The sequence below is a fragment of the Ctenopharyngodon idella genome, chromosome 5 (genome assembly GCF_019924925.1).
Source record: "Ctenopharyngodon idella isolate HZGC_01 chromosome 5, HZGC01, whole genome shotgun sequence".
Taxonomy (NCBI): domain Eukaryota; kingdom Metazoa; phylum Chordata; class Actinopteri; order Cypriniformes; family Xenocyprididae; genus Ctenopharyngodon; species Ctenopharyngodon idella.
The window spans coordinates 12,518,653-12,535,643 of NC_067224.1; the positions used below are offsets into that span (position 1 = coordinate 12,518,653).

The following is a 16,991-nucleotide window of genomic DNA, read 5'->3' on the forward strand; positions in this document are numbered from 1 at the left end:
AATACGTGTTTTTTTTTTTTTTTTTTATAATTCTGGGCTTCATTCTTATAACAACATAGGGGAGACCGGAGCGAATTACATTTCATGAAACATAGCTAAAATGTGATACAAAAATATAATTACTATTACCCAGGCCATCAAATATTGGAATTAAAAGTTTATAAAGATTTATATTACATTTATAACATTAAACACGTTTATTAAAACACCTGTGGCAACTTGCCTCGACCTGACATTTAAAAAAAAAAAAAAAAAAAAAAAAAACACCTTTTTTTGGCTTTCTGACAAAAAGTATCTTCCCTTTATGTTGATTTCGCTATTGGACAGTGTCACTTTAGAAAAAGTAGTTGATACCACTTGATCTAATTTTGTTTTGCTTTTATCCTGAAATGTTTTCTTCCCGATTATTTTTCTCATCCATTTTTGAGGAAGCACTGTTGTTCCAGTGTGTGTTGTATCTCCAGTAGATGTGAGTGTAGTGCAGTGTGCTGTTGCTCCAGTAGAAGTCGCTGCTCTCACTGTTTTCATCGCAGCAGCACTTTTAGAGGAAGAAAGCGACCGGACGGCTCACACACGCCGACAACCTACCCAAACCTCCAAAAACCACTTGAATTTATATTTTAGGTAAAGGATACGCACATCACAAAATAATTTCACCATATTTCGTTTCAGGATTGATTGATACTAACGACTGACACTGTTTTTAACGCTTTACGTGCCTCATTTTGGGGAGTAGCCGTTAGCTTTAGCATCTTGGGGTTTGGTTCAGCGCGAGGTCAGCTAAAGCTAACTAGCCCTTTAATGCTTAACATTAACACATTTATCGTCTAAAATGCAACACGGAAACGCAATGGCCGCTGCCCTACGCGTTAAAACATTACTTAGGAGTGATTAAATTAGGTGTGGTCTAGCTTATATCTGTGAAACCTATGACAGAAGTGTGTGATTAGCTGATTAGTCAGTCATGGCGCTGGCCGATTGTAGTGCTGCAGCAGTGTTTATGCTGTTTTAGCTCAGTGTTACGTTACAATGTGCCTCTATACATTTCAATTTACATAACTATCGTGTTTGCTTGTCATCTATACATCATTATTATCCTGAATTTGTCTTGTCCTGATCTCTCACTACCGAGGTTAGGTGATCTTAGGGAGGAAAAGGGAAATGTGTCTTTAGACAATAGTAGGACAGTCGGTCAGCTGAGCGCTGCTTGATTGCTGTCAGTGTGGTTTCATTTTGTTGCTATGAATGCTGTATATTTGATTTGTTTAGACTGTTTATTAGTTAATGTGTCATTTTTGTGCTTTCCAGAGCAAAAATGACGACTGCACCATATAACTATTCCTATATTTTCAAATATATCATTATTGGTAAGTGAGCAGACTCTCTCTCTTTATATATATATATATATATATATAATATGAATGAATGTATATGTGTGTTATATAGATGTTGCATAATATTTAATGGATTTTTGGACATCTGGTTTGGCTCAAATATGTGTGTGATTTGTTTGATATCTTTATAGGTGACATGGGGGTTGGAAAGTCATGTTTACTCCACCAGTTCACAGAAAAGAAATGTAAGTGCCAAAGGTGGTAGGAATTACACTAAAATAAGGAATCCTTAACAGTACCTTATTGAGGCACAGGCTAATCTATATGTACGTTTTTGTCTTGATACTGGAATTTCTAACTTCGATACAGTATGCACGAGTATTACTTTACAAAGTGACATCGCCAACTACAGGCCTGGTATGCATAATACAGCGTTTTTAGTCGTTTACACGGATCCATGTGGATGGGGATCATTTTGATAACATCGTCTGTACGCAAAGGAAAAACTTAATATCTTAATATCTTCACTTGCAAGAGTTAAACCCTCAAATCTTTTATTTTGGTGGAGAACTGTAGGGAAGCCCCTTTAAAGGTGCAGTATGTACATTTTAGCGGCATCTAGTGGTGAGGTTGCAAATTGCAATATAGAGAAGCTACGGTGGCCAACACAAGACAAAAATGTTGTCGTCTGAGACAGCTGAGAGTAGCCAGTCAAGCAAATATGCTCTGTAGAGCAGTTTGTCTGTTTAGGGCTACTGTAGAATCATGCCAGTGCAAAATGGCGACTTAACATTTAAGGGTACCCGCGGTGTATGTAGATAGAGATGGCTCAATGTGAGGTAATAAAAACATAACGGTTCATTATGTAAGGTCTTTATACACCAATGAAAACATAGTTATGTATATTATATTGCATTTCAAAAGATCCTCCTAAAATTTACACATTGCACCTTCAAGTTTTTGTGACAACAGGTTTACTAACACTTCCAATTTCAAATGTCTTTAAAATGCTGCAGTCATCTGTCCACAAAAATGGAGATTACGTGAATGTGAAAAAGCTTAACTGCATGTTGCATTCCCAAATGCATGTTAAAATCAAGCAAAGAGCACATGCAAAGCTGGAGTTTGCAGCATTTACTGTGAACGAGCTGCTCTGAGATGCTGAAAACACCAGATTATGAGCTACTTGTGTGTAAGAACACAGTGCCACGCTCTGAAACACGCAGCGCAACAGAGAGAAGAGAGACAGAGAAAATCACAGCTGGTATCGGTGTATAGATATGGCAGAAAAAGAGTATTGAAAGACTATTTCAGTATCTGTGTATTAAAAAATATATATATTTTTGACCATATGTTATCCTTTTGATGTCGATTACTGATTACAAAGCTTTTGTCAATATTTTAAACAAAGGCTTCAAAAAAAATCTTTTACTTGAATAACTTCTACTTTGTATCTTTTTAGTTATGGCTGACTGTCCTCATACAATTGGTGTTGAGTTTGGCACACGAATAATTGAAGTGAGCGGGCAGAAGGTGAAGCTTCAGATTTGGGACACGGCAGGGCAGGAGAGATTCCGTGCTGTCACACGCAGCTACTACAGAGGAGCCGCCGGGGCCCTCATGGTGTATGACATCACCAGGTAGACCAGTATTCTGCTCTGATCACATTGAGGTTACATGTTCAATGCTATTTTTTAAAAAAATGCACTTGCTATTATATAAGCCACAAGGAACATATGTGATTCTTGTTGTTTTTTTGCAGGCGAAGCACATACAACCACCTCAGCAGCTGGCTGACTGATGCCAGGAATCTCACCAACCCCAATACTGTAAGTTCATTCAGTTTTAACAGTAAACTTAGTACACATGATACTTTTAAATTTCTACTCAAGTAAATGGTGTTGGGGCTTCATACATATTTTAAGAGCAGATGTGGTTTGCACGAAGATTAAATTCGAGCCTATGTAAGACAATGTGAATCTTTCCTCAGGTGATCATTCTAATTGGTAACAAAGCAGACCTAGAAGCCCAGCGTGATGTCACATATGAAGAGGCCAAACAGTTTGCTGAAGAAAACGGTAATGGGGTTGTAATTTAAATTAATAAATGATTATTAACATCTTTAAATAATATAAATCATCCAAAATCATATTTCTTTTTAGTTTCCCTCAATAACTAATGTTTTTATTGAACATAGAGTTATTGAATATAGAACAAAATGTCTGGAATAACAGAACGACTAGTGGTAAATTTAATATATTAAATGAACCTTGTTCATTTTATATCAATAAAAAGTTTTAAAACAAGCAGTTTTGTCATAATTACAGCCAAAATACTGGAAATATCTATAGTGAAATATATGAGCTTGATGGGCTTGAGTCAGAATGGTTGAAAACCACTGATTCAGTCCATGTATTTTTGTTGTTAACTGAATTAATAAGAATGATAAAGTGGTTCACTGTTGAATTGACTGCAAGGCTAATACATTGCCAGATACCCTACACTCACTTTCACATCTACAATCTTTTCAAACAGGTTTGTTATTCCTTGAGGCAAGCGCAAAAACGTAAGTGTCCTTTAGAACATCTGCCATCAGAGCATACGCATGTAATTTGTAAAATGCCCAGTGTGATATTTCAGTTGTCTTTAGCATCTCTGCATATGTCTGTCCAACAGAGGTGAGAATGTGGAGGATGCTTTCCTTGAGGCCGCAAAGAAGATCTACCAGAACATTCAAGACGGCAGCCTGGACCTGAACGCGGCTGAATCAGGGGTCCAGCATAAGCCTACCGCCCCCCAGGGTGGGCGGCTCAGCAGCGACGCACAACCTCAGAAGGAGGGGTGCAGCTGTTAATGACCATGGAGACTTCACTCTCTCTTTCTCTATTTCCCCCCCCCAGATCTCACCTCTGCCTCCCTCTGTATCTAAATGTCTCTCCCCTTCCAGTATGATTGCTCATGGAGACTGGGGCCAGATGGCTCTGCGTGATGGAGGTGTAACATAATTCATGCTCTCTTCTTTCCCACCTCCCCTTCTGTCTTCCCTCACTTGTTTTGCTTGTTTCTCATACGCACACATCCCAGTGCTCCCATTAAGCACTCATGGGAGGACAGCTCCTCCGCTGAACACTAATCCTGAAGAGAGAAGATGATTGTCGATAAACTGAAGAAATGCCGGGTTTATCCTTTACAGACGTGATGTGCATAACTATAAACTAAACATCTCATGTACAGGAGCTGTCTGAATACTAGAGTAATGTAAATGAAACGGAAATATTGGCAAACATTATTCGTGTTGAAGTGATTAGGAGGACATGCATCAACATTGTATGTAACATTTTGTTTAAAATCTAAAACTGAAATATTGTATTCTGTTTTAAATTAGAGTTTTTGCAGTTCACATCCAATCACCAAATATTTATCCCTGTTTGTACCTATTCAGGAAATAATATACATGTACTATACAAGATTAGTATTGTTTTGAGAAGAATCTCAATGGAAGGTCCATTGTTAAAAAAAAAAAAAAAAAATCATCTTTGGTCGTTTCAGACGCAGTTATTTTAACTTAGTAACTGTTATAGTAATATATTGAAGAGGATGGGACATATTTTATGTCCTGAAGAATGTTTTCCGCACTTTGCAGTTTTGATTTGGTTTTTCCGAGGGCCTGGGGCTGGTTTTGTGTAAAGATATTAAGTCTGAGAGGTTTCAGATCCCCTTTTGGTCTGTTTTTGAGCGTCTGAAATATTTCGACATCACAGTAGCTGAAGAAACAGACCAGCAGGAGAAACGTACCAAATCTTCAGGCCCTGCAAATCGTCATCATATCAAGATATTCATACTGTTTTTACATTGATAATTTCAGTTGCCTTATGATTTGCTTTTGTTCACTCTGATGTGCTGCCCATTTTATTCATAATCCTCTTGTAGCTTTTATCGAAAGAATTCCAGCGATTCACTTGTAATAGAGATTTTGCCTTTTCAAAACATTCCATTAAATTGATTTCCAAACACTGATCATCTTTTGCGCCGAGCTGAGTTTCTTAAAAGTTTCTTAAGCATGATGCACGATAGTACTGCTTTTACAGGCATCATGGTTTCCCCCCCAATCCAAAGGGAGTTATTAACACCCTACAATTTATGAATATATAACAAACAGGCCACCACAGCATGGGAAATATCATTGTGGGAAATTTGGCCCAGAGCTGATTTGTACAGCAGCTTGAAAAAACAACTTAAAATGGGCTGATGTGACTAGCTATTTTCTTTTTCCATAGATGCACATTTGCAGTGGACAGATAAAAATGGCAGAAACAAGCACTCCAAATATGATTTTCTATAAAAAAAAAAAAAAAAGAATTGTGTATTACAGTAGATTTTAGATGTTTTGTAAACTGAAAATCCATTTTTAATTTCTTTTTACTGTCTTGCTTTTTCACATCTTAATGACATCTGCAAAAATTAATCTTCTGCTCTTGAACTCAAGTATGTCTTCTGACTGTAAGTGACTTTTATTTGTAATTATGTTAATAAAGACGATACTGTAGACTGAGTTTTTGTCCACATACACGATTGATCGCACTGTATATGAGCAATAATGACATACATCTTGGAACATAAGAAACTGGACAAGAAACAAGGCTATTATTGCTCACTCGCTTTAAATTGTATTTCATTTGAGACAAACTGTATATAAAGAGAAGTGCTGTAATAAATACTCTGCATATCTTGGTTTTGAATACAAGATCATTTTTGACAAAAGTCATGTAAAAACGAACTAATTCATTCCAGAGCACAACCTGTTTTTGTACATGATGAAACATGAAACCTTCCTTCCTGCATCTGTTTCAACTGTAAACATTAACAAGACATTGCCTACTTTAACATGAGCAAAAGGCACGTAACAGTCTTGTTAAAAATAATTTCATAAAGCCATAACAAATCAGAGGTAGAGAACGAACTTTCACCATCTTATTTTTACCTCAAGTTTCATTGTCCTTGTTTGTATATGGAAAGTGCTGATGCAAACCATTTTTTTTTTTTTGTACAGAAGGTTGAAACATCCAGCCTCTGCCCTAACCAAAGCAGGAAGTCATCTTGTGGATTTGGCTCAATGGTCTCTGTGTACCCTTTTCTTGTAGATGAGGGTTTAATCGAACAGCTCATCTGAACTCATCTGTAACCACCTGCTTTCATAATCTGATAATGGAAGATAGCTCCTTCTTTATAAATGCTGCATGGTTTAGTATATGCAAATATTTGCTTATGTCAATACAGAAGTGCCAGTGGACCAATGTTTCAGGTCCCTTACATTGGCATGTTTGGCTTCCAGGTCACTTAAATAAGAGGAGTCTTTGGAAGAGTTGCCGAGGAGCTGGTCCAGTTTGTCAACATGTCTGCGCAGACCCTGAATGCTGCCTTCAGTCTGCAGTCTGCGCTGACTCAGAGCCTCTTGCTGGGAAAACATGCGACTGCGCAGTTGAACCTGAAACCCATGGACAGACACTCAAATCAGTCTTGAGATTTCAAATCTTCTCAGACAAAATCTAAATCAATGTCTAATAATATAAAGTTTGTTACCTTATCACATGGGTGTCTAATTCTGCTCCTGGACGGACAACGTTGTGCAGAGTTTAACTCCAACCTGCCCCAACACACTTGCTTAGATATTCCTAGTAATCCTGGAGACCTTGATAGGCTGGTTCAGGTGTGCTTAATTAGGGTTGGAGCTAAATTCTACAGGAAAGTGGCCCTCCAAGATCAGGATTGGACACCCCTGTCTTCTCAAATGATCAAGATATTGAGATCCTGATTAACTTCACTGTACCTTCAGATGGTCCTCCTGCTGCTTTAGTCTTTCCCTCAGTGCTTCCCCTCGCCACTGTTCATCCTGTTTGTAGCAAATGATCAACATTAGCCCTGTTGACTGCATCTCAACTCCTGGTTAACAAAACACAGTTTGCAAATGTGCCAGGTTTGAAACTGCAGAAGCAGAAAAGAGATCTAAGAGCTGAAGAAAATGGCCCACAAGTCATACAAGCTACTTTTTGGTGCTTTGGAGTTCCCTCTGTGTTCTATGGATAGAATAATCAGACTTTTCAGAGATAAAATGCTGAGTAAATGTTACTTTAGAGTAGTGGTTGTCAACCTTCTTGACCCCTTAATGTCCCCTAATATTCATAGGCCCTCTAATTTTGTTTTCAAAACTTATTTTAAACTAAATCCTTGTTTCTGTAAATTAAAAATAAAAATTTGAGTAATTTTGATGATTCTGCTGCAATGCATTTTAACCAATTTACATGACAGTTGTTTGTGATTTACTGGATAGGGATTAAAGGATAAGGATTTTAAAAATATATATTTTATATATTAATTGTACCCGATAAAATATTTTAAAGCTCAACTAGTAAAAAATGTATAATAACTAGTAAATTGCATGTTAATTATAAAAATGCCCACTGTGTTTTAAGATTTTATTAATTTACCAGACTTTTCCAGGTCTAGAAGTCACACTTTTAAAATTAGGCTTCCTCGTACAGTATATCCAGATTTACCAAGACAGCAGGAACCCTGGTTCAGGAATTAAAGTGATGGACTGCCAAAAAATAAAAAAATCTTTCATCACTTACTCTTTTGTGGAACATAGAAGATATTTTGAAGAATGTTCTTAACCAAACATTTCCGGATCCTATTGACTTCGATTGTATTTTTCGTACATATAATAGAAGTCAACGGGAACCAAAACTGTTTGGTTGCCAACATTCTTCAAAATATCTACTTTTATGTTCAGCAGAAGAAAGAAAAGTACAGGTGCTGGTCATATAATTAGAATATCGTGAAAAAGTTCATTTTTTTATTGTAAATTATTTTAAAAAATGAAACTTTCATATATTCTAGATTCCCTACATGTAAAGTAAAACATTTCAAAAGTTTTTTTTTTTTAAATTTGTTGATTAGAGCATACAGCTCATGAAAGTCCAAAATCCAGTATCTCAAAATATTAGAATATTTACATTTGAGTTTCATTAAATGACCATCCCTACAGTATAAATTCCAGGTATCTTTTGTTCTTTGAAACCACACTAATGGGGAAGACTGCTGACTTGGCAATGGTCCAGGAGACAATCATTGACACCCTCCACAAAGAGAGTAAGTCACAGAAGGTCATTACTGAATGGGGTGGCTGTTTACAGAGTGTATATCAAAGCATATTAAATGCAAAGTTGACTGGAAGGAAGAAATTGGGTAGGCAAAGGTGCACAAGCAACAGGGATGACCGCAAGCTTGAGAATACTGTCAAGTAAAGCCAATTCAAACACTTGGGAGAGCTTCACAATGAGTAGAATGAAGCCGGAGTCAGCGCATCAAGAGTCACCACACTCAGACATCTTCAGGAAAAGGACTACCAAGCCACTTCTGAACCAGAGACAACGTCAGAAGCATCTTACCTGGGCTAAGGAGAAAAAGAACTGGACAGTGAACAGTGGTCGAAAGTCCTCTTTTCAGATAAAAGTAAATTTTGCATTTCATGTTGAAATCATGGTCCCAGAGTATGAAGGAAGACTGGAGAGGCACAGAATCCAAGCTGCTTGAAGTCTAGTGTGAAGTTTCTGAAGTCAATAATGATTTGGGGGGGCCGTGACGTCTGCTGGTGTTGGTCCATTGTGTTTTATCAAGTGCAGAGTCAATGCAGCCATCTTCCAGGAGATTTTGGAGCACTTTATGCTTACATCTGCTGACAAGCTTTATGGAGATGCTGATTTCCTTTTCCAGCAGGACTTTAGCACCTGCCCACAGTGCAAAAACCACTTCCAAGTGGTTTGCTGAGCATGATATTACTGTGCTTTATTGGCCAGCCAATATGCCTGACCTGAATCTATGGGATATTTTCAAGAGAAAGATGAGAAACAGTCGATCCAACAATATACAGATGATCTGAAGGCTCAATAGTGCCTCAGCAGTGCCACAGGCTGATCACTTCCATGCCACACTTCACTGATGCTGTAATTTGTGCTAGGAGCAAGTCATTTGCTGTAATATGTCCTGCCGATCAAGTATTGAGTGCACAAAAGAACATACTTTAAAGAACTTGAACTTTTCTGTTTTGCAAATCCATTTTTTGATTGATCTTAGGAAATATTCTAATATTTTGAAATACTGGATTTTGGACTTTCATGAGCTGTACGCTCTAATCATCAAAATTAAAAAAAAAACTTTTGAAATGTTTTACTTTACATGTAGGGAATCTAGAATATATGAAAGTTTCATTTTTAAAAATAATTTATAATAAAAAAATTAACTTTTTGATGATATTCTAATTATATGACCAGCACCTGTATACAGGTTTGAAATGAGGGTGAGTAAATTATGAATTATATTTTTTTCATTATTTTAAATCATTTAATTCATCATGAGGACCCCTAGATATGTGCTGAGGCCCTCTTGTGGGTCCTGGCCTCCTGATTGAGAACCACTGCTTTAGAGTAATTTGTGCACAATCTGTGCACATCTCCCATACTAACACACTTGTGAAAAGGCTCACCTTAGTGTTGTATGCTGGATTCCCCAAGGAGAACATAACACTAGGATGGTTCTCTTTCAAGCTGTCTGTGTCTGAAGAGACACTAGAGGGCGACTCCAGCTCCCTCACCCCACTGTCAAGCTCTGCTTTCATCTGTGACCTCACAGAGTGCAAACTGTCCTTAATCTGGCATAGGCGAGTATTTCCTTCCTCTTGGCTCTGCAGCTGAGAGAGGCACATGACGGTCATTCATCTTTCTCACAACTCACAGATATATACAGATATATACATATACAGTAACATCACATGTGCTTCAGAATTAATTACAGCCTAAACAAGTAGAACAAGTACATTTAATATGTTTATCTGCAACAGATCTATTACAGCAAACAGATGTGGTGTGTTACAATGCTATTTTCTGTTTGTACCGTGTCTTTGAGGCAGAGCAGCTCTTGGGAAATGGTGCTGAGCTGTTCCTGCAGCGTTCTGGCTTGTTTATGGTTTTCTTTAGCAGCTTTTTCCACAGTCAGCAGGTCCCTTTGGAGCCGTACACGCTCCTGAAACAAGCTCAAGTTAGTCTGTCGGCTATAAACTCCCTCTGTGTTCCATGGATAGAATAAACTAACAGCTGACCAAAGACTTCGTAAAATAAAGGAATGTTAAAAAAAATAAGCCAGCACAATATACCCATTCACAACCGTATCATACTTCATACGATTCATACTTACAGTCTAATAATACTGAATTACTGCTTTATGAAATATGGCAGTCTCATTTCTCCTAAGGCTTTCAAATATTTTACTACTACTTGTGGGCCAATGTTGAACATGATAATCTCAAAATTCAGCCAAATATCAGCTGAATAAACTTTATAATGTTGTTATTAACTAAAACTTATGAAAAATTATTTGAAAAATTACCTGAAATAAAGCTGAAATAAAATAAAACAAATATTAGATGAAAAACTTAACCTTAAAAAACTGAAATAAAATACATTCATGGAGTACTAAAATTAAATATAAATTAAATTTACATTTCATTTAAGACATTCTTTAACATTTCTTCTTTTATGTTGCACAGAAGAAAGTAAGTCATACAGGTTTAGAACAACATTGGGGACAGAAATAATTTAATAATTTTTGGATGAACTTTCGCTTTAATATTTTTCTATAGCACCTAGGCAACAGCTCCATTAAATTGCAGTGTCCATTAAATTGCCAGTGTACTACTAATGGGCCCATCTGCCAATCACCTTTTCTACTCCCTGCAGTTTTTGCCTGTTTGTGTGGCTGTGGTTACTCTGGGCCTCCTGACGTCCCTCAGCGCTTGCCCTGTCAGAGAGCAAAGCCTCTTGCAGGCGATGGGTCTCCTCAACAGCATGCTGGAGTCTGATGTCCCGCTCACACACCTTCTGCTCTGAACACACACTCACACTTCAGTACTCAAAGTCAAGACGTTCTGCACTCACCAGGCTAAATGTAAGGGAACACATGGTAATGCAGCTCACCTAGTTTATCCACCTGCTCTTGTAGTGCAGTGCACTGTTTGTGCTCCCTCTGCAGGTCCATTTCTGCTGCTGCGGCTGCGACCTGCTCCATCCGGTCCAGCCTCAGGGCCAGAGCTCTGTCTACTGCCTGCAGCTTCTGCTGCTTCAGCCTGTGCTGCTGCTCCAGATCAATGCTCTGTTGCTGCTGTACCCTCATCATCTACCCACAGGACACAAATATGAAGACCTCGTTACTCCCAGAAAATGACTCAAACTCAGGACAACGACATCAAAAAAGGATTTTAAACGTTAGTTCACCCAAAAATGACATTTCAGTCATCATTTACTCACCCTCATGTCAAACCCTTAAGGTGTGGTCAGAGTTACCATTGCTCAGTGTCAGTGAATTGTCGTTAGCAAAATCCAGTCATTTTAATGGGAATCCACACGATTGGGAATTAAGTGTGAGGGCAAAAGAATTTCCATCACAAATTGTGCAATAGGTTCAGTTGGTCACACAAATTCGCAGCTTTAAACCAACAGAAGCTGTTTGGTTTGAAAGTGACTTCTGTGTAAGCAGAGCATAATACATCTTAACTATTAACAACAGACAAATGACCTTTTTCCTACAACTTAAGAATTTTGTTCTTAACTTCTTAACACAAATAAACTTCTTTTCAAAGAAAACTGAAAGATTTGTGTCCCTCTATTAAAAGTCCATTACGCTAAAACTCAAAAAAAGATCAAAAAGAGGTGAGAGAGAAATAGTTTGTCTTTGACAAACTCTAACCTCATGCAAATGTTTTACAGCTATTTAGAAACTGATAAAATGAAAATGTTAATAAGGGAAGACAGTTACTCATCAATTGCAGCAAAATCCATTTTACAGCTGCACACCCTCAGAAGCCAAAGAAACCTTGATCAATATAATCAAAAACCATCATTATACATATATTACAGTATGTACAGTATAATGATTTTTAAAATCTTATTTTTATTCAGTACTTATAGATATTTCTTGTTCTTGTCATTGCTTGTTTTGCATATAGTGCGTTGGCAATATTGTATGTAAACACAGTCATGTCAATAAAGTACTGTACTTTACAACTGAAAACTGAGATTGTAAAAGAAATCCATAATGGACTTTCAATGGAGGATAAGTAATAGAAATTTTCATTTTTGGGTGAACTGTCCCTCTAACATAGTTGATCATCTAGTTTTAAAGGTGAAGTGTATGAAATAATGATGTATGAAAAGATATTGTGTCACTTTACCTTTTCATATTCTTCAAGCTGTGTCTGTTTCACAGCTACTTCTGCCTTGAGCTCCTCCAGCTGCTGCCCTAGTCGGTCCAGCTTCTGTTGTCTCCTCCTGGTCTTCTCTTCTTTCTCCTGCAGTTCAGCCTTTTGCTCCTTTTGTTGCTTCACAAGCTCTTCCCGCTGCCTTCTCGCTGCTTTCACCTCCTACACATGATCAAGAGAAACACTTTTCATGCTATGTAGAGATGCACAGAAATTTCCGTTTGGAGTGCCGAAATCATTAACCGAAATGATGCGATGTTTAATTAGCACTTTTCTGATGCTGTGTGTGTCAGTATCTACAACCCCTGGCAAAAATTATGGAATCACCACACTTAAATGATGTTCATCAAGCTTTTTTACTTTATAGCAAACAAACAAATAAAAGATGTGACACAAAAAAGGTTTTGTTCAATAGCTTAACTTTCTGGCTTCGTTAAACATGCCTTCAACAAAATCACTTTTTTTTTTTATTAATGGAATGTCTTTTTACAGATCAAGATCAACTCTTTGCTCTGAGGCAAGATGCATTGTCATCCTGAAAAATGACTTCATCATCACCAAACCTATTTTCTATGGATGGGATGAGAAAAGTGTCCAAAATTTCAATATACACCTGTGCATTGACTGTTGAGGTAATGATTGCCATCTCCCCTGGTCCTTTACCTGACATGCAACCCCATATCATAAATGAGTTGGAAAATTTGATTGTTTTCTTCAGGCAGTGATCTTTATGTTTCGTTAGAACAGCACGAGACAAAAGTTCCAGCGTCATCTCCTTGGCCAATGCAGATTCGTGATTCATCACCGAATATCACTTTCATCCAATCATCGACACTCATTGATTGCTTCTCCTCAGCCCGTTGTAAGCTTATTTTCTTCTGTTTTGGTGTTAGTGCTGGTTTTCATTTGGCTTTTTTATATTTAAATCCCATTTCATTCAGCCGCTTTCTTATAGTTCTGTCACAAACAATGACTCCTGTTTCTGCCCATTTGTTTTTCATTTGTTTTGTTGTGAATTTTCTGTTTTAAGGGCATATTGCTTTGAGTTTTCTATCCTGACGCTTTGACGTCTTCCTTGGTCTGCCTGTATGTTTTCCTTTTATAACCTTCCCATTCAGTTTATACTTGCACCAAATTTTAGACACAGCTGACTGGGAGCAACCAACTTCTTTGGCCACACTCCATGTTGAAATTCCTTATTGAATGAGTTTTATAATCCTTTCCACTGTTTCACCTTTCAACTGATAACTCTTTCGTTGGAGCCATGTTTCCTTTCAATTACCCAAGTCCAACAGCTCGTTAAGTGTGTAAGCACTTTTAACTGATGACTAATTAGCATTTTTAGACTTGTCCTGGTATTTATTGTAGCAATGGAAAGTAAAAGATGATTCCATAATTTTTTCCTAAACACTGAGTGATTCCAAACTTTTTTCCTCTACTTGACCTGGAAAAAGACATGCCGTTAATAAAAGAAATGTCAGTGAATTTTTTTGAGGTACATTTCATGAAGCCATAATGTTAAGCTATTGAACAAAACTGTTTTGTGCCATATCAGTGATTTATGTGTTTGCTATAACGTAAAAATTCTGAGTGAATTTCCTCCAAGTGTGTTGATTCCATAATTTTTTGCCAGGGGTTGTATTTAGTGCAAAAATGTGCATAAGCTACAACAGGTAAACATGTTAGCTGTGTGGAAGCTAGGGCTGGGTTGACAATACTTTTGTTACTTTTGATATGAAACAAAGTCTCAGCTTTCAAATTCTGTTAGCAGATCAGATCTCTTCCCCTTTTACTACTAGTTAGCACAAAATAAACATGATTGAACATCAGAAGGTATATTGAAATAAACAGTACTAACTGAAATGTTTCATGTAAAGGCTCAATAAGTGTTTCAACTGTGGAAAAACATCAATAAAACAGAAACGTAGAAACAATCATATTAAAAAGTTGATAAAACAAATTGTGCATTTGAAATTTTTATATACAAGTTTTATTTGTTGATTATTAAATAAACTTTATTTTCGGTTTCAGTTGCATTGGCTAAAAGAAAAACGCTAGATATGCAGTGTTTTGCTGTATCTCACCTCTCTGATCTCATCTAACTGAGTTTGAGATTCCACCAGCTGTTTCTTCAGTCTGCTCAACTCTGTGGGAAAAAACAAGCATTTCAGAGTGTTTGTTTTTACAGTGCATGAAAATAAACACATAAGAGCTGATGTTAAAGTAAGGCTGTTTAGCGGATACCCTCATGCTGCTGCTGCGCTGCTGCCGTGTCTCTGCTGATCTTCTGACGCAGATCATGCGTGCATTTCTGGTCCTGTTGTAGTTTGTCTAGCTCAGTCTGTAGTCTGAGCAGCTCTGTTTCTGCTGCCCTTGCCTTCATCTCTGCTGCTTCCAAACACCTGAAACCAAGTCAAGTCACCTTTATTTATGTAGTGCTTTATACAATACAGATATACAAAGAAGCTTTACAGTGATAAACAGGAAATTAATGATTAATAAAGCAAACAGAATTTAATTCTGCTGTAAAGCAGCTCTAAAAACGACAATAGTGTCATTCAGTTGAAGTCAGTTCAGTATTGATTTAGTTCAGTTCAATAACTGTGTTAAGTTCATTATAAAATGTAAGACAAAAATAATGTTTTCGGAGATGAAGGCATACATGTTATCTTTTGTTTTGGTGTAAATTAATCACTTAACACTAAACTGGCAATAATGTAAGCCACTGGGAGACCACAGAAGGTTGTCATTCAATGTACAGCATTAATAGAAAGCCAATTATTATAAAGATTTTTGATACAAAGTATACCAAAATTAATAGTATTTTTGTGTCCTGACTATAGGGGCAGAAGCATTTGTGTGACGTAGTAGCTACGCGCACTTACTAGACCTCATTCTAGCATTTAATGTTGAAGAGGACTCTACCCTACAAGCCACCAAAGGACTGGACTAGGAAGGATACAGCCTCAATACAGTAGTATGCAGCCTTCCATTTGAGAAGCACCCTAGTAGTCCTGAACACCTTGATTAGCTGGTTCAGGTGTGTTTAACTAGGGATGGAGCTGAACTGTGCAGGACAGTTAAGAGATAACTCTGGAATCATATTAAATTGTCATGATGACAGTAACAACTAACAACAAAGTGGTAGATTCATCAGATATTGACACAGCAGTATTTCCAATATGACTCGGAAGTCTCTGAAGAATGTACACACAATGCCAAAGAAATGTGAGAATTTTTTTTTTTAATTTTCCATATGTTACCTCTGAGCATGTGTGCGTCTGGCCTCCAGGTTTCTGCACTGTTCCTGCAAGCTGCTCCTCTCTTTGTCCGTTTGCTGTTGCAGGTCAAGGCTCTTCTGTTGGAGGGTGTGCAGCTCTGCTCTCTCTTTCTCTAGCAGGTTCATCTGTCTCTCAGCCTCCCCACGCTGCTCCTGCAGCTCTTGCTGCACATGCTGCAGTTCCATGTGCACCTGAGTAGTGGAAACTTTCATATTAACTTCACATCAAACATCAGAACAGACAGTACAGGCGAAGACGAAATAATGTTTAGGACTGACCTGTAGAAGAGTTTCCTGGCTCTTCTCTAGCTGGTCCAGTTTCTGGTTATGTTGCAGCTTCACTCCCTCTAATTCCCCAGTCTCCAACTGGACCATTTCCAACACATGCCTTAGCTCTAAACACACAAATTCTCAAAATTATTTTTTTCTCTCTCTCTCTATTCCTTTTACGGCTTTCATAGGTCTCGAGCCTATCCAAAAGCACCCTGGACAGATGGCCAGTCCATCACAGGGCTCTCTCACACACACATAATCACACACAGGCAATTTTGACTGTCCAATTTACCTAACCTGCATGTCTTTCGACTGTGGAGGAAACCAGAGCACCACTGTGCCACCCAAAATTAATTGGGTGAACCATATTATTTCCCAAACGGATATTATTCAGTTTTTTTCCACTCATTCAGACTTATTTTTGTAATTTGTCCATTTCTGTACCACAAGAAGTAGTTTTTATTTTTTTCCTATACAGACACATATATGTATATATTAGGATAACCTCATCTCTGGTATATTACTTACTGGCTTGCTACAAAAATATAGAATACATCACAGAAAACCAGACCAAAATTATCAAAATGTCACATTTTATTGATCACGTGACCAATAAAGTTTGAAATGTTTGCCATTTTTCAGTAAAGCATTTTAGCATCTGGCTTTTAGCATCTTTTTTTCATTATTAGAGTGTGCAGGCTTCCTTTTGCATCTTTGACTATTTGAATCTTTTCAGTCTACACACCTCATTTTGGACTTTTTGAAGGTGCAGTGAGATTTTGACTAATTCAAATTT

At 37.5% G+C, this 16,991-nt stretch overlaps 2 protein-coding genes across 12 annotated transcripts in view; one reads left to right on the forward strand and one right to left on the reverse strand.

The window, feature by feature from the left end:
* The first annotated feature begins 474 nt into the window (after nucleotides 1-474).
* Nucleotides 475-5,886, forward strand: rab14 (RAB14, member RAS oncogene family). 2 transcript variants are annotated; one of them, XM_051893838.1, is made up of 8 exons: nucleotides 475-624; nucleotides 1,309-1,367; nucleotides 1,526-1,579; nucleotides 2,797-2,974; nucleotides 3,097-3,163; nucleotides 3,325-3,412; nucleotides 3,870-3,900; nucleotides 4,011-5,886. In XM_051893838.1, exons 2-8 carry the CDS (start codon nucleotides 1,316-1,318, stop codon nucleotides 4,186-4,188), a joined length of 648 nt encoding a protein of 215 aa, XP_051749798.1. In that variant the 5' UTR covers nucleotides 475-624; nucleotides 1,309-1,315; the 3' UTR covers nucleotides 4,189-5,886. The 2 variants fall into 2 exon arrangements, with proteins under 2 accessions (XP_051749798.1, XP_051749799.1); XM_051893839.1 differs by lacking the exons at nucleotides 1,309-1,367; nucleotides 1,526-1,579 and having other exon boundaries at nucleotides 481-624.
* Nucleotides 5,887-5,976: 90 nt separating this feature from the next.
* The window catches only part of cntrl (centriolin), a 56,408-nt gene continuing 45,393 nt past the window's right edge, over nucleotides 5,977-16,991 (reverse strand). For 4 of the 10 annotated variants that reach the window (XM_051893723.1, XM_051893724.1, XM_051893721.1 and 1 more), the window contains 11 exons: nucleotides 16,202-16,317; nucleotides 15,906-16,114; nucleotides 14,887-15,044; nucleotides 14,727-14,788; nucleotides 12,616-12,804; nucleotides 11,363-11,561; nucleotides 11,108-11,271; nucleotides 10,284-10,412; nucleotides 9,877-10,080; nucleotides 7,162-7,224; nucleotides 5,977-6,819 (listed from right to left, as the gene is read on the reverse strand). In XM_051893723.1, the coding sequence (XP_051749683.1) occupies nucleotides 6,598-6,819; nucleotides 7,162-7,224; nucleotides 9,877-10,080; nucleotides 10,284-10,412; nucleotides 11,108-11,271; nucleotides 11,363-11,561; nucleotides 12,616-12,804; nucleotides 14,727-14,788; nucleotides 14,887-15,044; nucleotides 15,906-16,114; nucleotides 16,202-16,317 (1,715 nt within the window). In that variant the 3' untranslated portion in view covers nucleotides 5,977-6,597. The other 6 variants (XR_007930230.1, XM_051893722.1, XM_051893726.1 and 3 more) reach the window with 6 other exon arrangements.